Here is a 27390-nt window from a genome sequence, read left to right on the forward strand (position 1 = left end):
AAACAGTCATAAGATGTTTACTAAGAGAACGTCGCCACAGTAGGGGGTGACATGCATGTTACCTTGGACTCCCCCGGTTCCCCCTATTCATGCGTGGAATCTCATTGTTGTTGGGGGCATCATTCAAGCTGGTGTTTTTAGGGCTTGAGGGAGGGCCGCAGTTCATTAGTTTTCAAGGGGCTGGAGTAAGAGACGGGTACTACATTTTCTGGTGTCAGACTGTGGTGAATAGCTCCCAGAAGATTCACAGAGTGTCAGAGAAGGAGCCAAAAGGTAGTGGAGTGGCTGAGCTACCAGAAAGCAGAGGGAAGATGGCATCTGCCAGTTTGGTTTTTGTCTGGCTACTGCTCACCATGAGGATGGTCACCTCGGCAGTCTATCTGGAGCCTGAGGAGGAGGGTGAGCACACGTTTCACAGCCCACAAATCTGGGGATGAACAAAAAACAAACTGATTATTGATTAGCATGTTTTGTTTTGTTTTACTGGCTGCAATAATTGTAAAAAGGTTCTAACACAAGAGAGGAGGATTTAGTCCAAGTCCAGTGAAAGCTGGAGTATAACTGGTGCCTCCCTTGGCAAAAGCTGTATGCCTTGACAATAAATGCAGTGATGGGTTTCAACCACATTAAGGTCTTGACACTCTGAAAATGATTGAGGCTAATTTTTAAGAAAAATATATAGAAAATGACCTGTATATACATACATAATGCTCAAAAGTACTGAGTCATAGTATAACTTTCAACAAAAGAGGAAAATAATCATTCTAAAGCTAATATTTTGATATTGTTGGTTTGGTTGATTTACTTATTGGTGGCTAGACTGTTGGTCCGCTACATGTGCTGACTGGTTAAATAGTAATATACCTGTTTATAGGTGCTGAGTGTAAAATGTGACTGATAAAATAACTGTTTGTTTTTTTACTGTTAGAACTTAATGAAACTGTCATTTGCACCAACGACCGTATGGAGCTTGTTATTCCAAGCGCTTTTTTCCTCAACAAAGTTCCTCCTGTATACGTAAGTCATCACTGACCAGTCATTAATAATGCCAAAGCACTGTGTCATTTTGAGTAATTATTACATATTTGTCTCTATTTGCTTTGTGTCTTCTCTTTTAAGGCTTGGGATTTGCATTTAAATGATCCGGAGTGTCGTGGTGATGTAGTCGGAGAGGACTATGTTTTCAGCATTAAGACAAATCTGTCAGATTGCGGCACTATAATGGTATGATCCATCTTTGATTTGCCTTAAAAAAAAATAGAGGATTGCTCCTTCAGGTGATCTTTTAAGAGTGAACTCAGATATTAAATTCAGGTAAATCTGATAAGAAGACAAGCTACTCTTTACTACCTTCATTAATGTTAAGAGAATCCTCTTCATAATGAATTAAAGTGTCTACAGGTGCTGCAGGAATATCTTCAGATCCGTGATCCATGCACCTTCTTTCTACTGTGATGTGAATGTGGACTATGAGGCTCTGTGTTCAGATTTTGTATGGAAATTAGCTGATAGCAAGTATAATAGATGGACAGAGAAAGGCACACACTCTGAACCCAGAGAGACGGGAATGAAGAGAAAAGAAGGGGAGGAGTGGCATTTATTCAAGAAAGAGGGACAGAGCTGTTCTTTTTGCCTATAACAGGACAGGGCCTCATTTAAAGCATCAATGGGACTCTGAATGGCCTTGTATTTCTTATTTATCAGCATTTAGGTGGGCAATGAGGCTCACGGTTATTTTAATCCAGCTGCTATACACTGAAAGTCAGCCACTGCTTAACACATAAGTGTCCTTTAAATCCTTGGAATGCTTTAAAAATTTTCTTGTAAACCACCTAAAAGGTTAACACGGCTTTCAGCAGTTCTCTCAGTACTCAATTTCTGCGATTTACAAGGTTTTTGCACAGAAGCTGAGGAAAGTAAGTATGCTCTGAAGGAAAAAGGGCTGTTGCTAAAGGAGAAGAATGTCACAGCTGTCAGTCATGCTTTCACCTTGACCGTAGCACCTTTTACACCAGGCCGTCAGAGAAACCACGTTTACAGTTTCCTCGCTGACATTTCAGTGATGGTTCTGGATGTACAAGAGTCAGAGCCTTCGTGATAAGTGCACATAGCAGTGGGGGGTTATGTAGTTTGCTGCGAGATCTGTCAGTGGTCCTCTCCTTGAGGCTGCCCCGGGGGAGCGATTGAGTGTTTACCAAGAAGTAGTAAAAAATGTTCAACTGTTAGAGGTAAAGACAGTTTGTCCTGCTTTGTAACCGTGGTCACCACCCTGCATCTCAACAGGGACCTGCAGAAACTTCACACACCAGCTTTTCACCTTTTCCCATTTTATGGTTTATTTTAAAAGGATGGTGACAGCTGAATAAGAGTATTTAATCCCAGTGACTACTCAACCTAACTTTAACTTAATCTCTGTATTATTATAGGTTGTTTACATTACAGTATAAAGCACCTTGATCTAACTGGTATGTGATTTGGCACCATATGAATGAAACTGAATTGAATTAAAAAATTAATGTGGTGATGCTAGCATATCCACTTTGCCAGTATTCATATGTACCACAGTAGCGTTTATGTATTGTTAAATGTTAAGTTGGACTGGTACTTATATAGCATCTTTCTACTCAATTGAACACTTAAGGCACTTTCTAATACAAGTCTCTTTCACTCAGTTACACAAACATCCACACAGTGCTTTTATCTATGCCTAAGTGCTTTCTAACATTCACACACACTTGCACCCTGATGAACATGGTGGCAACTCAGGGTTCAGTATCTTTCCCAAGGATACTTTAACATGCAGACTAAAGGCCGCCCAACCTGCATTATGTTAGACTCGAGTGTGTGTATATGTGTTTTATGATGTCGCGATCTAGACATTAGTTAGACAAAGGCATCAAACTTAACTAAACTTCTAAACTTTCACAAAAGACATTCTCTTAAGATCTCCACTATTTAACCAGCCCATCACTTAATTTCTATTCCAGGTTTCTGCAATTTTTCTTTCCTAAAACAGCATTATTGATTTCTATTTCTATAAAAATCTAAAAAGTAACGGTAAAGTAAACAAACTACATTTCCCCTCACTGACCATCACACATGCTATGTTCTCTCCATAGGCCTCAGATGACACACACATGGTGTTCATAAACACCATACACAACAACTACTCAGATATTATCACAAGAAACTACATCAACATAACATTTGCGTGCCGCTACCCCATCAACTACATGGTCCAACAGCCCAACGGAGAAAACATGATCAGAGTAGACATCAGGTAAATGTTTTTTCTTTTCTGACTTTTCTCCAACTGGAGAATGATTTGTTCTCGACATTTGGCCTATTTTAATAAACCCATTGCCTCTGTAGACCCATCACTCTGAACACCGAGGATGGGAATTTCTCAGTGTCAATGCTGCTGTACAAAGACGAAGCCTTTGAGGACAGGTGGACCACTGTGCCATCGCTGACTCTGGAGGATAACATCTTTGTAAAAGTTTTCATGGTAAATCGCAGTGAAATGTCACTTTATTATATTTTTCACCTCCAAATAGTAAAGATGTAGTTCTCACCTTAACAAGTTGTATTATATATTTGCAAATTGGAACGATGCACAAAAGCAATATGTTATATTGGCATTTGATTGGCAGGATAAGTATATCTGTTAATATCTAACAGGGATTTAAAATACTTGGCTCTGACTGTTAAGCATTCAAAGTGTTGCTAATATTCACAGCTATTTTTGAGTTAGTTTGGGTGTGCTCTTACACAAGGTTAAGCAATATGTTTTGTGGGTAGTTTTCCAACCAGTGCTGGAAATCTAACACTCCACCCATGACTAGACAGTCATTTGAGTCCTCTTTCGTGCTGTTATAATCTCTTGGTACACCTGTTGTTTACTTACTATGAGTCATCATTTTGTTGTGCATTATGGAAAACTGTTTGTCCTGTTTAAGGAATTAATTGACCGTTGCCGAACTCTGTCTGTGTCACAGATACCTTCTCATCTGCAGCTGCGTATGGAGAGATGTTGGGCTACGCCGACCAGTGATCCATACAGCAATATTCAGTACACCTTCATCGCAGACAGGTCTGCCTCTGGACTGTTTAAACTGAATGCAGATGAAAATGCATGATTGCCATGTTTACACCACATACTTTGAAGGTGTCGAAGCTTGTTTATGGCGTTCTCCGTGGCTGTGTTGTTTCACCACATTAGCAAACAGTTCCACCTCCTCCTACGGGTGCACTGTTGAAATCTGAAATAAGAGAGTTTGTTGCATAGGGAGCTGTCCAGACAACAAATCTCACAGGCTGGTCATGTGACTCCTGGCTGAGAGGCCACATGCATTTCACTTCAACAGCTGTGCATGCCCTTGACAACCAGGCAGTATTTGGTACTGTTGGCAACAGCAGAGTTATGAAATGCACCAAGATTTCTCAGAGCTAAAGAGATGAAAGCACTCAAACACTTCTGTGTTGTATCACCTCAAGTTATGTTTGCATTTTTTTTTTTTTATTAGCTGTTTCTCCTTTTGTTATATTTAAAGTACAGCATCGTGTTTCATTGCTATCAGCAGGCCTCTTAGACTTGTCTCCTTCCCTCTAGCTGCCCAGTGTTAACCAACGACCAGACTCTGAGCGTGCTGAAGAACGGTCAGGGCCCAGAGGCCACGTTCAGGATACAAATGTTTAAGTTTGTCGGCAGCTCTTACACCAACGTCTTCCTTCACTGCAACGTCCAGATCTGCCACAGTGGTCCCGGTCTGTGTCAGCCTGTGAGTGACCTCATGCTGCACCCATTCCTCAAACTGATAGTCAGAAGCCAGTTCAGACAAGTAGCCTGCTATATGTCACCAGTATAGATCCATCAGCCTAGGAGTGGTTTTCAGCCATATGAGCTGCCATCATTTTAAACATACAGTGCTTATGACTGAGGGTTATAGCAATGTTGGTTTTTAAATTTCACATTTCACTCGTGTATTTGCTAAACAGAACTGTTCCAGTGAAGATGGATTACTGAGAACACGGAGAGAAATACCACTGTCTCATACAGTTTCTTACGGACCCATAAGACGACTATTCAACCACAGTGAAAATCCCAGTCTAGGTATGTTTTTTAATTCAGTCTTTGCAGCTAATATAGTTTAACTTCATAGTTTAAAGATTCCAGACACTGTAAGCAGTTCATAAGCATGCAGACCCACCTGTATGTAGATGCAGGAGGAGTCCCAGCTGTGGAGACCTTTGTCCTCGGAGGACTGCTGCTTGTCTTGCTGCTGGTAACAGGAGTCTTTGGGAGGTTGTGGCTTCGCTCCAGACATTTCTACCCTGCACGGGAAGCACAGCTTACCCTGTCCAACATTCATCACATCTCAGAAGTGGCCTCATGAATTGTATGGACTTTATAGAATTAGTAAATGGACACAGGAAAACATACGTACACGTGTTTTTATAATAACGTTATATGTTTTGTGTATTATGCTCGTTAGAAAAAAAAATTGTTTGATTTGTAAAAAGCTGTGGGTAATAAACATTTCTCTTAAACACATTCCTGATATTAAGATACTTGTGCTTTATTTCATTATTTTTATTTTGTGCTACTTAATTCAACTACTGTATACCATTTGTATTTTCACTGAAGTAAATTTTTTCTTGCATGTGTGGCTTTTACTCAAAAAGAAACTATAGTGCCTTTTCAACTGAATATGATCCAGGGCAACAAAACAAAAAACTTGCCCGAACGTTTAATGTTTTACTTTTTAATGTTATATGACACACAAATATGCTGGTCAGTTTTGGGTCACATGGTTTTAGTTTTAACACGTGACCCAAATAGCAGCTGTAAATAAAACAATGTTCTTAAATTAATCATGTTTAATCATGTTTCATGTTTAATGAAAATGGATGTGAATTTGCTGTTAATGCTTCCTGGATATGACAGGAACAGTAATCAGACTTATTTATGATAGGATAAGTTATAATTTTACCCCAGTCTTTTTATCTTTATGTATAAAAATGTAATTAGTCTTTCTGAGTTTTTTAAGCATCCTCTGATTTTTACTTGTATGCCTACATACATTACCATGCAAAAGTCTAGAGCCGCCACTCATTTCTTTATGTTTTTGCTGTGAAAATGGGAAATAGATTAAACTAATTATGAATCATGCAAAAACATACATAGAAATGCAGCATATAAGTATGCTGTATGCAGTGTACCTCTCCTGCCCTCCTCCCACACATACTGATTTTGATTCACCACACTATCAGACTTGTTGCCACTGATTTTCAGTCCATTTGTTGTGAAAGTTTGCATACCTCAGCCTTTTATTCCAGTTTACCTCCATAAGAAGGGTTTCTTCACAGCCACCCTTCCACTAGGACCATGTCTAATGATGCTTTGGTGAATAGTAGAGTTAGATGCATCTCTCAGGTCCTGTGTCAGGTCTTTAATGAGCTTTTCCCTCTTTCTTAAAGCCATAACTTTCCGATTCTGTGCCGATTCTGTGCCAGCTGCAGACAGATTTTATACCTGACACTTCTTCTGTTGTCCTCCATTTGTCCAGTTTCCTAAAGTTTTTTTAAGGACACACCGCACACCATGCTGTCTAGATAGATATGAGCTATGATATGAGCTAAGTTTTCAGTTAATGGCTCTTTGGGAATCACCTTGTTGGTTCAACAGTAGTATTTTATACCCATTATATCATGTTGTCTTTGACTTTCTGTAGATTCAAAAAAAGAAATTGGAACAAATTATGTGTTTTTGCCACAGGCTTCTAGTAGCGAAGTGTGTCAGAACAATGGTTCACTCCTTGAGTTAAGTGCCTTGTCATGCTGGTATGATTCATAGGTCAGTGTTAAGTAGCTTAACAAAAATAAAAAACATTCCTCTGAAAATTAGTGAAAGGGCAACAAATGTCCAAAGAAATACTTTGAAAGACCTTTAGAAAGCCAGAAGAACTGTTGCTGGAGACCACTTAAAAAATGACAGGAAACTGTCTCCTTGGAAGGAAAATATTAATTAAAGGTAGCTAATTAATATTATATCAGGAGTCTATTCCCATTAAATTTCCCAGACTGCATCATAGGCACCCTAATAGTGATTATGGATGTAAAACTGCCCTCGGGGGTTTTCCCACTCTGTTTATTTCAGTGCTCTCAGGTCTGCCTCCATAAACCTAAATATGACCGGGACACCGACCGGTTTACGTGATGACGTAGTACTGCGCCGCAGTATCAGGATCAACATAACTCCGACTGACCCCGAGCAGCGAGGAAGCAGCTGCAGCCTGTTCAATTCATAAGACGATTTAAAAACATTTAATACCGCGGGGTGTTTGTGTAGTCACAGTTTCCGTACTGCAGGCATCGACGGAGTTGTTAAAAGTTAGACAATATAAATAAAGCACACTCGGAGAGCCCAGCGACTCGGGTAAGTTGTTTGTAGAAGCTGTGAGCTAGCTAACTAATTAGGCTAACAAAGTGTAGCCGCTAATGCTAACCGGCTAGTCATGTTGTTGATGATGTTCTTTTGTTTACTTATTAAGATTTTTAAAGTTTTGTGACTTAGCTTGTCATTCTTTAACTTTATACCTTGACACGTAAATGCATGCTTGCCAAGCTGCTATTGGATGTTGTTAACATGTAATCTGTTGATGGTTTGATGTGTTAGGAGTTGTTGCTGTGTTTTTGTTTGTGTTTTTAGCCAGTTGTGCTTGCGTAATTTAGACAGCGGTCGCCGGCCAAGGCATTAAAGACTTGAATAATAGCTCTTCTTTGTTGCACTGCATTGTTAGGGCTTGCAGCATTGTTGTGGGTCTTTAATATGATTGTTGTCCTCTTAGCTTGCGTTCATTATCCCACAAATCCCCTACGCAAGTAGCATGACCAAATAAGCCTGGCGTTATAATTCAGAAGTATTTTAGTGGCTGTGTTGCACCCGGTTGGCAGGTTGAATTGTTCGCTGTTCTTGTTTTACTTGTTACCAGAATTCCTTGAAAAACTAAGGGCAAGTTACAGGGCCTAAAGGTCAGGGTTCAGGTTTGCCTTGAAAGTCCTGGAAAAACTGGTGTGACCATGAAACCTAAGATGGGTGTTGTGAAATGTTACTGAATAGCGTAAAGGTTTACAGTGCATGTGGAGGGAATCGGTGACAGGGCTTTTTGAAGGCACATATGTGCTATTAAATGGTTGCATAGATGGTATAATGTAACCCTAAACATGTTTTGTTCCAGCTAAACCTAAAAACAGGGGTGTTACCATGACGTGTGAGATTTCTCAACAAAACAAATCTGTTTATCATTGTGTTTCAGGGTTGGACACCTTCTCCAGCTACCATTAGGGAAAAAAATGGAGACTCTACACCCCCACTGCCTTAAATGCATCAATAGAAGATGCATGGTGAGACCAGAGACAGGTGTTTCCTGTGACCTCATTGGCTGTCCTCTTGTCTGTGGGGCAGTTTTTCACTCGTGCAAACTAGGGGAACATCGTCTGCTGTGTCCCTATGAACGCCTCCCTTGCCTCAACAGTGGGTTTGGCTGCCCTTTCACTATCGCAAGGGTCAGGATGGCACAACACCTTGAGACGTGTCCTGCAAGTATAGTATGTTGTACTATGGAGTGGAACCGCTGGCCCGTCAGCTATGCTGATCGCAAGTCCTATGAAAACTTGAGCAAAGACTTCGATGAGGTGGAGCAGTTAGACATGGCTTTGGCTCTGCAGGATCAAAGGATGCTGTTAGAGTCCCTTAAGGTCACGACCACTGTGTCGAAGAATGGAGATAAAGAATTAGATGAAAGTGATAAAATGGCCACAGCATCAAGTTTACCAGAGACAGTGTTAGGTAATGCAACAGTGGAAATGGAGGAAGAGCCCTTTAATGAGCTGTACAGGGCTTCAGTGGAGACGAGGAGAAATTTAGCTGCTGCCTTGGACATCCTCACTAATTCCAAGGACATTAATGTAATTGTTGGAAACTTAAATGGCGAAAAGACTGATAAGAATGGAGCACTCCATAATGGAGAAAATGGTGATAGCCATGGTATTTATGTTGCTGAAGGCGGGAAGAATGTAGATATGCAAGAAAGTGACTCTGATTCAGAGTGCGAGCTGGGAGCGGTGGGCGGAGTGGAGAGCGCTGCTATAGACGATGGAGAAGAAGATGGTATCAACTGGGTTGAAGAAAATGATTTTGTTGAGTTGCTTTTTGATGAGAAGGAAGACGACATTGATGAACCGATAAATGATTCCAACCTTGTCTGGCCAGAGATGCCTCAGAATTACATGCCTGTTGTAGCACTGGAACCTCCTGTGCCTCAACAAGAACCACTTGCACCTCCAATGCCATTCCTACTGTCCGATCATGTGAGAAATAACTTCTTGCAACACTTACCCACTGAACTCAGGTACAGGTGCCTGGAGCGTAAGCTACAGAATGTAGAAGTGCTTAGAGGAATAAGTATGTTTACATTTAATGGACGTCGGGCCCTGCTGTCAGATCCTTATTTGTTTCGAGCGAAGATGGAGGACAAGGCAGTTGACACATCTGACCTGGAGGTAGCAGATGACCCCATGGGCCTCCATGGCATTGACCTTATCACTGCAGCTTTGCTTTTTTGCCTTGGCGATTCTCCAGGAGGCAGAGGAATCTCAGACAGCAGGTTTGTTGATGGCTACCACATTGATTTTGGTACGCAAACATTCTCCTTCCCTTCTGCCATTCTTGCAACCAACACCATGGTGGGGGATATTGCTTCAGCTTCAGCCTGCGATCACGCCAGTCCACAGCTTTCCAACCCCAGTCCCTTCCACACTCTCAGACTGGACCTAGTGCTTGAATGTGTGGCCCGATACCAAACCAAACAGCGCTCCATGTTCACATTTGTGTGTGGGCAGCTGTTCCGACGAGATGAATTCTCATCTCATTTCAAAAATGTTCATGGAGATATTCATGCTGGACTCAATGGCTGGATGGAGCAGCGCTGCCCCTTGGCTTACTACGGCTGCACCTACTCCCAAAGACGATTTTGTCCATCTGTTCAGGGCTTCCGGATCATCCACGACAGGCACCTGGGTTCTTTCGGGGTGCAGCCTGGTTTGCCGTTGAAAACTGGGGACACGCGCCTGAGAAAGAACTGCCAGTTTAGCTCTCAGTGTGACCAGTTCAGCAGTCTTCCATTTGAAGTTTTGCAGTACATAGCAAGTTTTCTGGACAGCTTTAGCTTGTGCCAGCTCTCCAGAGTGTCCCGCATCATGAGAGATGTGTGTGCCAGCCTGCTGCAGATGCGTGGCATGGTTGTTCTGCTGTGGGAGAAGAAACGGAGTGCTGATGGGTCTCCCTCATGGCAGATTACAAACAAGGTTTGTCCACTTGCACACTCTTTAAAGACAGCTGAGAGCAAATTTCACTTGTCTGTCTTGTGCTCAGCACATGAAAATAAACAAATTTTCCTATTTCTATTCAGGTGTGGCGATTCAGCACAGCCTTTGGTACAGTGAACGAGTGGAAATTTGCAAACATCGCCAGCATGGCTGATCACCTCAAGAAATGCAAATTCAACACAATTTCTCGTCGGGAGGAGGCGATCCCTCTGCCATGCATGTGTTTCACCAGAGAGCTCACAAAGGAAGGGAGGTGTTTACGTTCAGTTCTCAAACCAGTAGCATAAACAGTGAGGTCATCCTTCAGACTCCTCTGGGTCCTACAGAACTCAAATGCACATTTTTCCTCCAGTGTTTACAGACATTACGACTCTTCGGGCCTCAGAAAGACAACTCCTGGTTGAACTTTACCTGTGGTTCTCTGCTACACAGTGGAAACAATCTTCAATCCCTCAAATAAGACAAAGCCAGTAGTGAGCTGACATATACTTCAGCTGAGGCTGACCTGCTGCAGTCACACATCAGGACTATAAAAAAGCAAATTGAAGTTCTAGCGTTGTATCTTCCTCTCTGATATTAATCCTGGTGTACTGAAGTTGTATCTTTACCTACTCTGACACTGTGTAAATATCGAATATTTTTGGTGTAGAATTTTTAAACAATTTTTATATCAAAAAGTCATTACCATGCTTCAGTGGTAAGAGTAGAGCCTTAACTTGAGATACACTTGATTTTTCTCGCCATGAGGTCGTTCAGAACATCTCAGTGAGATTTCTCCACTGCTTCACGCAAGAACAGTTACTGCTACCTAGAATGCTTTGACATCTTCCCTAGATACCTACAGTGACCATGTGTGTACTGCTTAGAACTCAGATTTCAGAGCGTTAATTCTACATTTTCACATTGACCAAACTTCTGTGCTCCACTTTACAGGATGATTAAACTGCACCAGCATGAGCATGCTCACACCTTTTTTTTTTTTTTTTTTTTTTTTTGGGCAGGTTTTAGCAGTCACAACAGTGGTCCACCCTCAACTTTTTTTCACACTTCTGACTAAGAGGCGGCTTTGTTAGTCAGGGTACAGAGACATGAAGCAACACTATTTACCAGTTGAGTGTCAGTACTATTTTTTTTTTTTTTTCTGTTTGTTTTTTAAGCCACGGTTGGCTTGTGGGTTTTTTTTACCAGCTATTTTGACAAGTAACCAGCAATTATTTAGAGGTTCTTTTCTTCAAAAATCTAAATGTAGCGAAGTCAAATAATGAATGTACCTGGTGAATCATCAGTGACTGGTTAGCAGGAAGTGTGGTTTCCTTCCCCTCAGTGTCAGACCTCAACAAATCCTGCAGGCCAGGTTCTAGGAAAAATAACGGGCACAGACTTCCCTCCTTTAATAAGCACCATTAACTATGTTCATATTCACTATTTATCATGGTTTTCAAGTTGTTGTTCTTTCTTTTTGGCACTACATGTCCGCTATTTTCACATATTGTTGGTGTCTCAGGGTCGTATCATGAAGCGTCGTCTCACCGTAGTGTATTCGAGAAAATTGCTGAAAATGCCACGACAGCTGGTCAGCTGCTTTATTATTACAGGATCCTTGGGGAACTGTTTCAGTATTATAGTAGTGTGAGTTGCAGTGCTGAAATAACATGGTTTTCATGTTTATCAGTAAGGTTTTGTTTGGTTTTTTCAGCCTCATTGTATTTTTTTTAGTCTGAATTAAGAAATTTGATGTAGCAAAACTTGTAGTTCCCATATATAGAAAGAAATCTTCAAAAACTTTTTGAAACTGGTTTAAAATGACAGACATGTCATTAGTTAGTGATGAAATATGGGTATGGTGTGTGTTTCTTTTTCTTTTGGATGTAGGAAAGCCCAAGCTGTGTCAAAACTAAACTGTCTTTTTCAGTTTGTGTGATTTCTTTTTTCTTCGTTTTTTGTACTGGTACATTTATTATTATTATTTTTGTTTTAAGAAATGCAAGTCTGCCTCTGTTAGGTCTGGATTTGAATTACTGATTTGCACATGACGGCATGTACTGTAAAATTTAAATCCTAAATCTGACAGGTTGTCTTTGTTGAAGCAGCAAGAATGCTACTCCTTCCTGTTTTGCATGTAATCAGTCCATTTACAGGCTAATTTATACAGTTTGTTTCTCAGGCACCACGCATTAATATTAGTACATTTTATGTCCTTTCTTATATTATAGAAAGAGAGACAGAAAGAATGAAATCAGCAAAACCTGATGAGATGCACTAACTCTTTGGCGTTCAAGTTGTCCGAGTGAGTTGAATGAGGAACTGAGCATGCAAATCAGGCTTTTATTCTGTGGATGTTCATGCATGTAAGAGGTCTCCAGATCGCTTTTTGTTTTGCAGTCTTTGCACCTGGAGTGTATCAGCATTTTGATCAGTATTTTGGGTTAAATTATCACTGCTGGTGTTTTTTTTGTTTTTTTCACCACAGTATGCCAACTTCATTTGTTTGACTTTTGGTCCATTTTAATAAAGAGACTCTTGAGTTCTTAAATGTTTCGACTTTTAATCTTTTTCAATATCTATCAGAGTCTATATTTAGATCAGGTGTACACTAACAGATATTGTTCTCCATAAAAACTCTTCAGACCCACTTAGTCTACATATGATTGGATCAAAAGCCATTTCAAACTGTACTCTAATATCTTTGTGTTTTATTCATCCGTTTTGATCCATTGCAAAGGCAGAAGAATATAAATAGGACACATTGTCTTCTTTTAGTGCCAGCAAAGTCTTGAGAGATTTAATACAGTGTCTGTGAAACTGGGAAAACAATAATACAGCATTTGTGAAATAATATTTCTCTCACCGCTAGATGGCACCACATAAACAGACCTTCCATCAGGGATGCGAAACCGTCCACACAGGAAATATAAATAGGCCTCTTGGTACGTAACATGCGATGATGAGCCAGGATGTGATTTAGCTGTTGGTCCCCGGTTGGTGGGTTTTAATTCAAGATAAGAATGAAGAGAAAATAAAGTATAAAAGTCCTCATCATTGACTTAGTTTCAAATATTTGAATAAAAGCGTCACTGAAGAATGGCAATGATGAAAGCTTCTCCACGGGCATGTTACTTTGCAATTACGTCTCCTTTTGTTACAGCATTTGTAAATCTGTTAGAAAACATCAACAACTGCTTTTTTAGGGGCTTTTGAATATTTAAATATCAATATCTGCTACTGTACTGCCGTTTTGTTTGCATTTGGACCACACTGTAATCAAATACCTGTTAACTCTCAAATCTATAGTGAGGCAGTGAGGCGTGCCCCTTGTAATTATCCAAAGTCTCTCTTAGTTTCTTAGCTGAACCAGAGTGCATGCGTGGTAAGAAAAAAACAGACAAAGCAATGGCAAACAATGGCTTCGCAACAGGAATCTCAAAGGAAGGTGACAATTATTACTGTAGGAGCTTAAGCGCACAAAGGCTGACCATGAAGAGTAAAGTCGCCCTGAAGTGCATAAGACCGCACGCATTTCCTCCAAACATCGGTTAAAACTTCCGTTTTTACCAGGAGTGGGGTTCGAACCCACGAGGACTATTGTCCATTGGATCTTAAGTCCAACGCCTTAACCACTCGGCCATCCTGGTTAGTGCACGTGCACAAGCAGCGCATGGCACACATCAGATAAAGCACGCACAGCTACCAGAGGCGTGACGCCACAGTTCAAATAAACGCGCTCTTGTCGGTAAATGCCCCCAGTAGAAACCGCACAGCACTGCTGAGGAAGTGCAATCATTGCAGCCCTGAAACTCATTTCAACACAGAGCAGAGGCAGTTATGTCTGAAAACTCCCACAGGTACACAGCAGTCTGAGTCACAACACCCTCAGTTTACCAGCTGATGACTGGGATTCCCCCAGTGAGGGATGGGCTGGCCCAGAGGCACAGGGAAATAAGGGTTTTTAAATTTTACTACCATCACAAAGGACAGTGAGATAGGCCTCCTGTGCAAACAGAAAGTCCTCTGACCTGTTTAGTTTGCCATTCTGTTCTGTTTCCCCTGTAACATTACCTGTGCAAACACCGCATTAAGTCAGGCAAACTGCCCTGTTAAAGAGATTTCACTGGCTTTGGTGACATTGGTTGTCTGGCAGTGATAAACAAAATCATTGACTTTCTAAAATGGAGCTGACACACAGATATTTGTGTGAGTGTGTTTTTTTATGTGAAGCAACACGTGGAGGAAAAGCACAGCCTTGGCTTGTAGCTGGTGATGATATACATGGGGGTGGCTAACATATAGTTGCACAATCCTCACAAATCTAACTTGCCTCCCCAGCTAACCACAATTGCTGGTTGAGCTGTGATCAGTGTTTCTACACACTTGTGAAGCAATGGTTGCAATAAGAAACACGTCTATAGCAAGTACCGGTTCTAAGCTTAGCTGTAGATGTACATTCAAGTTGTCCAAATATAGCCACCCCAAGGCATTTATTTATAAATAAAATCATACTTTATGGGCTTAAATATTGCAGCCTGTGCAAAGCTAAAAGCTAAACAAAGCTGCAAGTCGCATGAAATAATAATTTCGATGTTTTTACAGCAGTCATGTATGCATAAGCTGTTCTCAGTAGCAATCAGGAAATGTAACTACCATCATCGCACTGTATATATTTGCATATGTGCATGTGGTTTGAATCACTCTGACTAGTTGGTATCAACTCAATAAATAAAATGATACCAGAATGTGATATCTGGACACATCTAGAGCAGCAAAAAGCTTTCATGTGAGCATTTAGAAACATTTGCAGAGAAAGCGGATTTGAATCAAATGTTCTGGTAGGGGGCGGGAACTGGTGGCGCCTCATTTACAGCACGGGAAACAACAACAAAACAGCTTCTTGCATGGATTGCTTTTCTTGTATTTCACAGCCTGCTTGATCTGCGCTGAAGCTTTGGCTACATAGTCCTCTGTTGCCCCTACATTTGCTTCTATGTTGTCCAGCATGCAGCCCTGCTGCTCCACCAGCATCGCCATCTGGAAAAAAAGGTCATGAATGTCCCTAATGCGGCCCTCCAGCTCCAGCAGCTCCTTGTGCCTGTTCTCAATCTCGTTGAGAGCAGATCTGGCAGTCCTCCCTTCCAGCAGGAGATTATCTGAGAAGACGTTCCACTTGCCCGTCTCAGTCATCTCGTCTATCTGCTCCCTGGTTACCTCCTTGCCCATGATCTCTGCTTGCCTCTGGATGCGGGTTTTGCAATTCTCCCTTTGCGCCATTTCAGCCTCATTGTATTCAGACATGGCACTGTGGAAGGCGCTGGTCAAAGACACATACTGCGAGCGCACCATGCGAGCCAAAGCTGATGTAACCCCGTGGTCTTCCTCCAGCTCCTTGCTCAGCTTCCCCATTTTTTCCAGCTTTTTATAAATGGACTCCCCTCTGGCCTTGATGTCTCGTCCCAGTGCGTTGGAGTCCCGCTTGATGCTGCTGATCCTCCTGACTGATGTGAGGAACCTGGTGTTCTGCTTCCCCAGACGTTTCACATCCATTCTGAGCAACTGGATCTCCTTCCTCATCGCTTGGGCATCCTTGTAGATGCCATCCATCATGTCCTCACCCGCAAACACAATGGCGTGTTGCTCCAGAGGCTCCTCATCCTCAACGGTGAGTCTCTCGTTCTCCGTGGGCTTGTACTCCTGCTCTGCAGGCGTGAAGGCCTGCAGCTCAGTCAGTCGGTCCTTCATCTTACCTGCAAGAGTCACAGACATTTATTCACCTCTCTAATGGAATTGTGGGAAACACACTCTTTACTCTGTGGTGAAGAACTAGATAAAAAACTAATATCAAAAATTCTAAGGGCACAATTTTATTTTGCTGGCTTTGCTCCGCTTCATCTTATTTCCTGTCACATGTATACTGTTCATATTAAACATAACAGAAGTTTCAAATAGTGAGGTCAGCACATGCAAGAAGACAACCAGGCTTTGGACTGTTGTTTCTACTTTCAGCTCTATATGATGTCACTTTTTACATATATCCTTAACATGGTCATCTCAGGCACACAGCTCTCTGGCCTTGAGCACAGAAGCCCCACCCATCTGTATTCAAGCCCTCTGTTTTCAGCTAATCAGAAGAAAATTGGAGTAAAGGTCGGTGGCCATAAAGAGAGAGGACTTAAAATGACTTATTTGACACTTTAACTTAAATGTTTGAGATTATTCTGAAATGTGAATCACACAAAGCTACACAAGTTAAGTTACAGTTTTTTTTAATGTGAAAACCTCCGGTCCCTTGCGGAATGAAACTTGATATTGGATAGCAAATAAGATGGGTCACATAAATGTGACCAGCATGAGTAATAGTCTACTGTTCTTTGGTCATTTCCTTTCAATATTGCACTGAAACCTCCTGTTAACAGAGAGAAGGAGGGGCTGGTATCACACTGAGTTCTTCTTTTGATATGTTATTATTAACATTAAGGCACAAATCTTAAGTCTCACTTTTAGATAACGATAACAGCTTTTGATGTACTATCCAAGGTGGCTGTAGGTCAGTGAAAAGTCCTCAAAAGCAAACTGGTGAGTTACTTCCTCAGCTGTACTCTCATCATCATGAGATAGAAGTTATTTTAAAAGTTCCTGTCCTTCAGGAAGCGGTTATTTCCTGCTAAACGAATCCATTCCGGAGGTGTACTGTGATGTAGATAATGTTAAAAATCCTCACTAAAGTGAAAAAACCACATCAGAGAAGCGCAAGCATCCTCTCCCGTGATAAGGTGAGATCGGGAGGAAACAGAAAAGCTCGAAAGCAATCTTTTGATACAGAAATCGACCTGATGATACAATACACCAATGTATCGATTACTGAGCCTATATCTATATAGAGAGTACAACAGAAGGTGCACACAGCCTACCTTTTTGAGTCCTCCACCGATACTAGAGAATCAAAGTCCCAAAAGCAGAAGGGGCGAGTACGGAAAGACTCATTTCCTCTTTTTGTCTCGGTTATAAATGCAAATTTCAACATGTACCAGGGTCAACTTGGTATTTTTGAAGGAGGTCTTGCATCACGTCCTATACATTACAAGTGACACGCTGACATTACACTGCTCATATACCCTGCAGCGGGTATTAATGCGGAAGATAACGCCTTTTCCCCTTTACACATTTCACTGCTTCTCGGGTTTGATTCCAGGAAGGAGGTGTAGGTCAGTCACAGTCATTATATATGGTGTTTTTTTTATGTCAAAGCGTGCGCATTTGGGATTTGCGCAATAAAGGTTTTGTGTTGTAAAAACCTTTCATGAGTTCATGAGTCGACCACGAATCTCAGTCATTTTCATTTTAATTTAAATTCTTCGCTGTGAAGATAGAAAAGAATACAAGAAGCACGAAAAAAGAAATTCATCTTATTATACTAACATAAAAACGCGAATAGAAGTTCGACATTAACCTTGAAAACGGGGGGAAAGCCTCGACATAAAACACAGTTAGTGTTCAGGAACAAGTGTTTGACACAAGTGGAAAGTGCAACCCCAATATTTTTACATGTGGTTTTAATGATCAGGTCTAAAAATACAATGCTAAAAATATACAACGAGTATTAAAATTTACATTTCTGAGAGAAAGGGGAAGGGGGGGGGAGGGGGGCGTTACAACACTGGGAGTCTTGTAACCTGTAATAAGCAATTTTCTTTGGTAGTTGGGCAAGGAAAAGCCTTCATAATTGCCTTATATGTAGGAACAGAAAAAGTGCTATGGCCATTTGCTCCATTTAGTCAGCTGCAACAGTCCTGTGTTGAAAAAGTGAAAATGTATCAGAGTATTTAAAAAGCTGAAGTTCTCGCAATGTAAAATAACAGATGATAAAGAACAAGCTGAAATGAAGAAGCGATAGTTACACAAGGTTTTTTTTTTTTTTAATTATTTAAATTATTTATTTTACTAAGGAGCACAAGTCACACAGACTTAGTACAGGCTGATATCCAGACTGCTGACAGTCTCCTTTGGCTGGTATCATACAGTTACAGGAGCAAAGGGTTTATCAACATTTGAACAGAAATCATTAATGGTTACAGTCATACCAGCCTGTTAATGGCTAAACTTTTATACTTCCATCAATAAAGGCCACATTACAACTTCACATAAAATCACATAAAGTCTAAATATACCTAAAATAACAATCTAAAATCACCGAACTTAAGTATTTAAGGTTAAATATTAACAGTTCTATGAGTCTTTACATTAGCAATTGCACTTTGCTTTTACAGATAAATGCCTTAAATAAATATTTTACTATAGATCTATTTTTAAGCACCTATACAATTCAGGCTTGCAGGAAGTGGGGCTCTTCCCAGAGAAACGGAGAGTCAGCCAATTGGTGGGTCTTGTTTTATGATGACCAGCGCTACTTAGCTTCATCACCAGCAGTGTTCAAACCTTTCTATTAGTGGCGCCATCTACTGTGCTCCCATCTGTGGGTGTATCCTGGAAGCCAGTGCGATTCATTAAAAGTTTCACCATATTTTAGAATCAATAAAAGCTTCATAAGACCTAATTGTGATAACATGGAAAGCAGGTGCAAAACAGCTTCTTGAAGGGGTTGTTTTTATCAGATTTAATGGCATTATCCAAATAGACCCTGCTTTCCAGAATGATCACACCAACATTTTGAACATTTTTCTGGATGTTTTCCACTCCTGTGCCCTGCTCCTCCACGAGGACAGCCACATCTAGGAACAGTTCCTGGATCCCAGCGATTCTCTTCTCCAGCTCCTGCAGCTCATGGTGCCGGCTCTCTATCTGCATTAGGGCAGACCGGGTAGATTTCCCTTGTATCTGGGTGCTGAACACAGTCAATCCTTCACCCTCCATCATCTCCTCCAGCTCCTCCATGCTAACCTCCTTACCCACTATCTCCATCTGTCTCTGGATCTGCTTTTTACAGGCTTCCCTGTGGTTCATCTCTGTGTCATTGTAGCTGAACATCACCTCCCGCAGAGCGTTGCTCAGGCAGTGGTACTGTGTTCGAGCAATGCGCACTGTGGGGTCCAAACTGCCGCACTGGACCTCCAGTTCACCTCTGAGGTTATTTAGCATATGCAGCCTCTGCAACACAGCTTCACCTCTGCGTTTAATATCTGCCCCGATTGCGTTGGAGTCCCGTTTTATCACGATGGAGTCTGAAGTCTTATTCAAAGCCTGATAGTTCACGTCCTTCAGATCGCTGATGTCATTTTGGATCTGCTGGATTTCCAGACGTATCAGCTGGGCCTCCTTCAGGACATCATCCAGCTCATTATCTCCAGCTGTTGCTTCATGATCTGATAGGTTATCTAGCTGCACTGTACTGAAACCCTCAGTGTCAGTCTGTACCTGATGCAGGTGTCCCAGTCTGTCTCTCATGGCTGTAAGGAAACAGAAAAAAGGTAGATTTACTCATCTGGGAGAAAAGGTTTATCCGTGACTTGAAAAAAAAGCATCACACCCAATATATTTAGTGTTTAGCAACTTTTAGAGGCAATGAGCAACCTTATTCTTCATTTGTAGTCATGTTTGAGGCCAGTCTTCAGCTTCTAAGGGAGGTATTTGGCTCTTTGGCTGCTAAAGTTGAAATTAAACTATGTTGAACAACTAGGTGTGTGTCTGTGTGTGTGAGCAGGCTGCTTTTTCCAGAAAAAAGCAGCCTGCAGCAGTTCAAAATGATGATGAAGGGAGTGTCTTAAAGTGAAAAAAAACCCTCAGCGTTATGAAGCTGAGGAGATTATTATCATCTGTGGGTTCGTGAGTACGTGCAGTGCGTTGTGTAAATTAAAATAAATAAACAGTAAGCTTTGCAGCTGCTTTTAGTTTTTATTTTATATTTTTCCAAAGTGAATGAATAAAAACATTTCAAATTGAAATTAAAGGAAATATTTACTCCTCAAACTTGGTTTAATTGATCACAACTAAACATCTTACTGCTGAACCGACCGCCACCGCCTGACCTTTTTATCCCGAATTGGCTGTAAGATCCCTGCTGAAGATATAAATGCTTCCTGTTTTACAAGCTAAGAAGAAAAATGCAATTAAAAAAACAGAAAAACACCAAGAGAAAGCTGTTTCCCAGCTAATAACTGTAAAGCTTTTATTCTGTTAAGCTCATCTTACAAAATAAAACACAAAGGTTTTGTAATCAGTGCATAGCACCGTGGCACATTTTCTACGTCTCCAGTATCGAGTAATCTTAGATGAATTCTCCTGATCCACTAGGACGTGTAGTCTGTCAAAGACTTGCCAAACAAGTTCTCAAACAGAGAAGCTGTTGGATTTTTTCTTTGTTGTAAAACTTTGAATTAAAGTGTTTTAAGCTTTGGTGACAGTTTAGCTCCCAAGCAGATCAGGTAAACATGAGGTTTGATTTGGACTTGAGGAACTTTAACACTCCCATTTCCTACTTTCCTGAAAAGCCCCACCCCCCAAAAACAAAAAATAATAATATTAAAAATTATTTTAAGCTTAACTCAACAAAAACAACAGAAGACAAGCAAATCATGTTACTGATCACCGTCATACAAAGCAGACATGAACTCAGTCACAAGGAAGTCTGGTTGGATTTAAATGATTTTTACAATAGATAATACAAATTTTACATTATTGAAACACATAATCTATTATTCTGAGCACTGAAAAAGCCTTATTGGGATGTGAATACTTTCTGTAAACATTAACAGTGTAAAGTACATGGACATAGGTGTATGATTTTGCCAGTACTGGCCCTTTTCTTTAAATCATTAGTAAATCACACATCATATTCATCAATATATCCTTTCTATCAGATGCAGTATAAACTCACTAACAGTTTAATGTCTTGTAGCATGATGCTGTGCTGACAACGTTTGCATTAAAAAGGCCCCCTGAGCAAACCTAAAGAATATAAAACCTATGAAGCTATGATTTTAGAATTATTATATCTTACTTGTATTGTTCTTAGTTAGCCGTAGATGAGTTTCAGATACTTCCTTGTCCTCTGTAGTTAAAGGCAATCATGAAAATGGGAGTTCAGTCCAGTTAGTAGAGTGATGGCTGCTTTAAGAGCAAGTGATTTTTTTAAAACTGTTAACCATCATCTCTGCTAGACCTGCTTATGAGGAAAGGTTTTTAAAAACAAAACTTTCTGCATTCCTCTCGTGTCACGTGGAGACGTGAGGTGACGTACAGTAGGACAAAGCCATACTTGTTAACAATTTAACATAAAGATGAAACACTCGTGCTTACATTTCACCTCTGTTATCATTACCTTTACCGCACTGCTTTTTAAAAAAAAAAAAAAATAGTGTTCTCTGGTGTTGTTTTCTATCAACAGAAATGGTAATGAAGGGGGTAAATGGCTGTGCTGAGGCCTTGACAAAGCACATATAAGATAACATCAGGGATAGAGGTCACTGACTTTGGACACACAACATGTTAAAAAAAATAAAGAGGAAGTATTTGAGATAGCTTATCTTCCAGAGGGGTGGGACCAAAATGTTCTTATATGATAAAAACTCAAGTCTAAAAAAAAAAGAAAAAGAAGAAGACAAGAAAGACCGCCTTCTTTAGTTAATACTTCTACATCCTTTCCTGTTTCATGAAACACAATCTAAGTGTGAAGCCACCAACCATCAAGTGATTTTCAGTCATGCAGCCAGAAAAAGAAACTCAAGCTAGATAGATCATTCGGTGCATAGGCGGAGTAGTAATTTCCATCGGCCTACTGAGTTTCTGAGTCACTGGGATTGTTTCTCACGGGGGTTTTTTGTTTTGAAGGCCAACGTGTGCCCTATAGCTGCATAAGCATAACTGACACCTTACTCTTAAGACAAAAGCATAAATGAAACCATGTGAAGTTAAAAATTCCCCACTAAACCACAACCAGCAGTAGTGTTCTCTTTCACCGTTTCTGTTTTTAGCACATTTCTCACTCGCCTTCTTAAGACCTGGTGTCATGGGCTAATGGAGAGAGGACACAAATGTAGTACATAAAGAGAAACTGGGTATTGACTTAAAAAAAAAAGGAATAAAAGAAAGCTAAACAAAGGGTAAAAAGATTATCCTGACACAGCACAGGAAGGAAAATTAAAGAAAGACAAGGAGAAAGAGGAAGACTGGACTATATATAGACTGTGGACTAAATGGGGAATAACAGACAGAAGAGGAAAAAGACACAAGTGAAACACAATCAAAACATCCTTATTTCACAAAGGGGGAAGGAAAATTAAAAAGCAAACTGTTAAATTTAAGCAGAAGACAGATGATACTAGACACTAAACATGATAACAGAGAAGGTGGAAGAATAGGGAGGGGAAACATAGACAAGGGAAACACTGTGGGAACTAAAAACCCCAAAAGAAGAACTTCCAAAAACCACACAGAACTCAAATATATATATATATATATATATATATATATATATATATATATATATATATATATATATATATATATATATATATATATATATATATATATATATATATATATGTATGATGATGTATGCTTTAGCTCAATGATGTTGAGCTAAAGCTCAACATCATTAGAATGATAAAGATGCCAAAACAGGATTCCAGAATTAAACCTTCACACAAAATCCTAGAAAATCCTTAAAGACTAAGAAACTTGGTTCGTTTTTTGTGGTCCATGACAAGAAGCAAATTCAAACACTTGCATTTGTTGGTCAATTGTCTGTTCAAATCAACAACAAAGCAAAAGACCAAAGGATCGACCCCTAGATGGCAACAAAAATAAATCGTTCAGTCAGAACATCTCAAATTAGAACCTGAACTTTGTTTTTCTAGTTTAACTGTCACCTACAACTTTGAGCAACGGAAATATTGACCACGTTATTTCATTTATCTCTATACAAGAGTGAAAGGGAAGTTTTACAAGATGCTAGTGAGACCTGCTGTGATGTATGGTTTGTGACGGTGGCACCAACAAAAAGACAGAAGGTGGAGCTGGAGGTGGAGGCGGCAGAGCTGATGACAGACCGGGATGGACAGGATTAGAAAGGAGTGCATCAGAGGGATGGCTCAGGAAACAGAGTTAGAGAGGCATGCAGCATCTATCTGGGTGGTGCAGAGAGCTATTTTCAATATACCAGATCAAATGTTTTTTACTTGACAAAAAATTCACAGTCAACAAGTGTAAAATGATCCGATATTTCATGAAGAGCTAAGAAAGTTTTTAAAAAAATAACACATAAAAAAACAAGTAAAACAAAGATTATACACAACTTTAATGAAAAAGCCCCAGAATGCTTGGGATTTAGTGGTTCTACTGGTGGTTTTGCTGACATGGTTATGCTCAGTTTGTCAGTTAGAGGGAAGGGATGATCTGTTAAGCACCACCTCTTCTGCTCACTCACTTCAATCTTCTTCTTCTATCTAGCTTGCTGTGCCTTCTTTCTGCCACACCATCACGGGAAGCAGAGCTTTCAGCTGCTCTGCTCCCAGGCTGTGGAACTCTCACCCCCCAGATATTAGAAACACTGGTTCTCTCCCCCAGTTTAAATCAACTCAAAACCCATCTGTTCAAATCTGCATATTCACTGTGAATTTATTGTTTGTTTATTTTATCTTGTGGTTTTTGCTTTTATTGTTCTTCATTGTAATTGCTCTATTATGTGTTTTATTCTATTGTTAAGTGTCCTTGGGTGTCTTGAAAGGTGCTTTTAAATAAAATGTATTATTATTATGAAAAGTTTTCTGAAATTGTATTATTTATCGTAAGAATAACAGTCTCTTCACCAGTGTTACGGAGACTTGGAGAGCCAGTGCAAAGAAGCTGTTCTGGTGGCACACCACCTAAGTAAGACAACTTATGATTTTTTTTCCTTTAATCTGTCACCTATGCTTTTTTGTGACATTTTTCTGGCCCGCTTTACTCCCCCTTTAACCATCACAGAACCCCTGGAATAAATCCTGAGACCCACTGGCTGCTCAGACATCCGGAGGGATCTCGAGGTAGAGCCGCTGATCTTGCATCTTAAAATGAGCCACTTTGAGGTGGTTTGGATGCCTCCTGGAGGCCTTCCTTTGCAGGTGCTCCAGGCAAGCCCACCTGGGAAGAGAATCTTGTCTAGCTTGGGAATTCCTTGGGAACCCTCTGGAAAAGGAATAAATAAAGTATTGACTTTTTTTAATTTGTTTTTTCTGCATAACAATAAGTTCTTTTTTTATATCTTGTGTTTGTACTTAAAAGGCGACTTCACCCATGAAACACATTTCTTCTTACACATTTTTCTGTTTTGGATCTCTAACCTTGAGAGATGTCTAATACTGAATGTGATACTAATGGCACTTAACTTGGTGGTGCTCAAAGCTATAAAAAAACAAAAAACAAAAAAAAAGATCTGAAAACCCAGCTGCAATATCTCTTTCTAGAAACCTTGAGGGCAGTTTCATGTAGGAACTACTTTTATTTCTATTGAACTCTTCCCCCTGCGCCTGAGGACAGGCTAGTATTGGTGACACTGTGGTATAAACAGTGATGGCTGAGCTGCACGTTTCTTTTGGTTCAAGTATGTAGAAAGAATGATGTACACCAAAGGAAAAACATGTCAATTAGAGGTGAACTTCTGCCAGAGATTCACTTTTGCCACATTGTCTGTGCAACATGCCTCAAAGTCTATGCAATATGTTGAAGTATTTATTATATCCAGCAGATGTCAGTGATAAAACAATCAGGTCTCAGGGCCACAGATACAACAGTACTTTAATCTGCTCCAGCAAAGCTCATTAAGTTTCCAAAAAACACAAAAACAAACAAACACATACACACAACCAGCACAAGACGAGCAATTAACTAAAGACTAAGCTTTATACTTCTCCAAGTCATATGTAAACATATGCAGCTTACATTATTGTTTTAACAAATTTCTGTTATTACCTTTTGAGACAGATGGTGATATTAGGAAACATCACATACGATTAAAAAGCATGCGTATTAGACTTATGGATCTTTATTTTTGTGGACAGTTTTTATTTTTAGATATTTTCCCAAAGATGTTCGGGCTTTTTATAGATTGCAGTGTTTAACTTATTTCCAGCACCAGATGCAGCTAAAAAACAAAAAGAAGGGGGAAAAAAGGAAAAAAAAGAAAAAAGAAAATACAAATTGAAAGTTCCAGTTAAATTCATGTAATCTGTTTTTTCAGTCAGCTGGTTCTAATTTAAGCAGCTACTAATCAATAAACCATGTTGCATGAGATTCACATGTACATTTCCCTGGTCACAAGTTGTGATCTGGGCATGTGATCAGCAAACTAACTCTTAACATCAGACTCTAACTTTGACACTCTCTGCACTGTTTCTCAAAGGTCCAGACCAACCAGGCTCAGTTAAAGAAACACTGGGAAACTGTTCATTGTGAACTAGCCAAGACTTCTTATTCTTAATGAAAAGCTGCAAATCTGCTAAACTCAATGACAAAGGTCTACTTTGTGCACTTGGACAGTTGAACAAACCATAACACTGTAACACTTTGCCACGTTCCTCTGCAAATTTCCCTTTTTTTAAATGGAAAAGTGAGTTTTACCTACAGAACGTTTTGTTACATAACGGGATCGCAATGTATTGGGTCAGAGCATAAAAAAGTGCCTTCTAAATTCTAGGTTTTCCTGATAAGATCCAGTAACTATAACCGTCTTAAAATATATCTGAAATTCCTATTTAAAGTACAAAATTGGTGTCAAATTAATCAAATATTTACTAACTGTGATAAGATGATTACCTCTGTAGAACAACATGCTTAATGCAATATATTACAGTTGCTATCTGTGTGTGTTTTCCCCAAAAGCAAGCTGCAGTCATGTTTATAGTATACTGATTTACAGTTAATCACATTTTTTGCAGTTCTGTAACATATACTGTGCAACTGTGCAGTGCAAAGATTAAAAAAAAAATTAGCTGTGTTAAAACTTTTTTTATACAGTGCAATAAATTTCGTTCAGACATAAAAAATTTAGTCATCTGTTAGGTCTGAATTTTATACATAGTCCTTTATGATAGCACAAAATGCACAGGTAGATGAAGAGGACATGTACACACATACAAGCTGACTCACAGAGACCCCCTGCACTTTTATTACATTATGTAGCATTAGGCCTCAACAGCTAGGTTGCTGTAATCAGTGGAGAAAACATCAGCTGTTTTCACTTAGCCAAAGTTGTGACTCTAATTAAGTGAACTTATTAACTTTGTACTAAGGTTCACATAAGAGCACCAGTGTCTCAAAGCGTCTGATCAAATCAACATGAATGCCTGTCATGGGTTTGCAGAAGTTTCTCTGCTCTAAGCTTTCCCAAGGTCTCATTTTATCCACCTTGGTGACATATCATACTGCTTTTTCACTGAGGTGAAGAGAGGACGTCACTGCTTCTATTACAATATGAAGCAAAATTAGTGCACATATTTAATGCCTTTTAGGTTTAGAAGTTTAAAGGAAGATTTAGAGCATATGTTTAATAATCAAAAAGCTTTGCAAGAGGAAAAATCTCACTTCATTGTTGTGAATGAAGATGTTTTCTTTCCAAATTGATACAAATTTAATAACAATAAAATTATATCTGGTCAAAAAAAAAACATAGACACAAATGATGGGATTTTCCTAAAATAATCAGCTAGAGACAAAAACAATGATTTATGATACCACGTCATAATAAGAAATTATGAAAGGAAAGTTCTAAATAAAATGTAAAAACATTAGAGAACCAATTATAAACTGTAAATACTGAAGATGGATTGTTTTGCTGAAATTATCTTGAAACTGATAGACAACTATGCAGCCGGGACTGTTTGCCAACAGCAGTGTTAAACCAGGTAATCTGTCCAGCACAGGCAGTAACAAAGGTCAGTCCACAACAAATAATAGCAAAGAGATTCAGTGTCCAGTAGGCCAATCAGACCAATCAGTCTGGTCCTAATTCTTTTTCAGAAGAGCATTAACAAGTTTAATCTTTTTATAAAAGTTAAAATGTGGGGTAAACAAGGGAGGGGT

The 27390-nt window shown here is 39.8% G+C and overlaps 4 protein-coding genes and 1 non-coding gene across 6 annotated transcripts; 2 read left to right on the forward strand and 3 right to left on the reverse strand.

Moving 5' to 3' along the window:
- Positions 1–30: 30 nt before the first annotated feature.
- On the forward strand, positions 31–5873 carry LOC146496030 (pancreatic secretory granule membrane major glycoprotein GP2). Its single transcript, XM_085143139.1, has 9 exons — positions 31–399; positions 929–1017; positions 1120–1224; positions 3120–3280; positions 3373–3508; positions 3999–4093; positions 4613–4781; positions 4999–5113; positions 5221–5873. Exons 1-9 carry the CDS (start codon positions 90–92, stop codon positions 5394–5396), a joined length of 1356 nt encoding a protein of 451 aa, XP_084999265.1. The 5' UTR covers positions 31–89; the 3' UTR covers positions 5397–5873.
- A 1361-nt stretch (positions 5874–7234) lies between these two features.
- On the forward strand, positions 7235–11789 carry fbxo30a (F-box protein 30a). 2 transcript variants are annotated; one of them, XM_085143137.1, is made up of 3 exons: positions 7235–7438; positions 8319–10368; positions 10473–11789. In XM_085143137.1, the coding sequence occupies exons 2-3, from the start codon at positions 8356–8358 to the stop codon at positions 10674–10676; spliced, it is 2217 nt and encodes a 738-aa protein (XP_084999263.1). In that variant the 5' UTR covers positions 7235–7438; positions 8319–8355; the 3' UTR covers positions 10677–11789. The 2 variants fall into 2 exon arrangements, with proteins under 2 accessions (XP_084999263.1, XP_084999264.1); XM_085143138.1 differs by lacking the exon at positions 7235–7438 and having other exon boundaries at positions 7449–10368.
- Positions 11790–12404: 615 nt separating this feature from the next.
- stx11a (syntaxin 11a) lies at positions 12405–17572 on the reverse strand. Its single transcript, XM_085143140.1, has 2 exons — positions 17289–17572; positions 12405–16124 (listed from the first exon to the last, which is right to left on the reverse strand). The coding sequence occupies exon 2, from the start codon at positions 16117–16119 to the stop codon at positions 15238–15240; it is 882 nt and encodes a 293-aa protein (XP_084999266.1). The 5' UTR covers positions 16120–16124; positions 17289–17572; the 3' UTR covers positions 12405–15237.
- trnal-uaa (transfer RNA leucine (anticodon UAA)) lies at positions 13939–14021 on the reverse strand. Its single transcript has one exon. It is a non-coding gene; the product is annotated as a tRNA-Leu (tRNA).
- Positions 17573–17914: 342 nt separating the features above from the next.
- Positions 17915–22760, reverse strand: LOC146496034 (syntaxin-11-like). Its single transcript, XM_085143141.1, has 2 exons — positions 21332–22760; positions 17915–19781 (listed from the first exon to the last, which is right to left on the reverse strand). The coding sequence occupies exon 2, from the start codon at positions 19777–19779 to the stop codon at positions 18928–18930; it is 852 nt and encodes a 283-aa protein (XP_084999267.1). The 5' UTR covers positions 19780–19781; positions 21332–22760; the 3' UTR covers positions 17915–18927.
- Positions 22761–27390: the final 4630 nt, after the last annotated feature.

The sequence above is a fragment of the Neolamprologus multifasciatus genome, chromosome 19 (genome assembly GCF_963576455.1).
Source record: "Neolamprologus multifasciatus chromosome 19, fNeoMul1.2, whole genome shotgun sequence".
In the NCBI taxonomy this organism is placed as follows: Eukaryota; Metazoa; Chordata; class Actinopteri; order Cichliformes; family Cichlidae; genus Neolamprologus; species Neolamprologus multifasciatus.

Coding starts and splice junctions, on each gene's coding strand:
- fbxo30a (XM_085143137.1), top strand. CDS start 8,356: ATGGAGACTCTACACCCCCACTGCCTTAAATGCATCAATAGAAGATGC. Junction 10,369..10,472: donor CATGGCAGATTACAAACAAG/GTTTGTCCACTT, acceptor ATTTCTATTCAG/GTGTGGCGATTCAGCACAGC.
- LOC146496034 (XM_085143141.1), bottom strand. CDS start 19,779: ATGAGAGACAGACTGGGACACCTGCATCAGGTACAGACTGACACTGAG.
- stx11a (XM_085143140.1), bottom strand. CDS start 16,119: ATGAAGGACCGACTGACTGAGCTGCAGGCCTTCACGCCTGCAGAGCAG.
- LOC146496030 (XM_085143139.1), top strand. CDS start 90: ATGCGTGGAATCTCATTGTTGTTGGGGGCATCATTCAAGCTGGTGTTT. Junction 400..928: donor TCTGGAGCCTGAGGAGGAGG/GTGAGCACACGT, acceptor TTTTACTGTTAG/AACTTAATGAAACTGTCATT. Junction 1,018..1,119: donor ACAAAGTTCCTCCTGTATAC/GTAAGTCATCAC, acceptor TTCTCTTTTAAG/GCTTGGGATTTGCATTTAAA.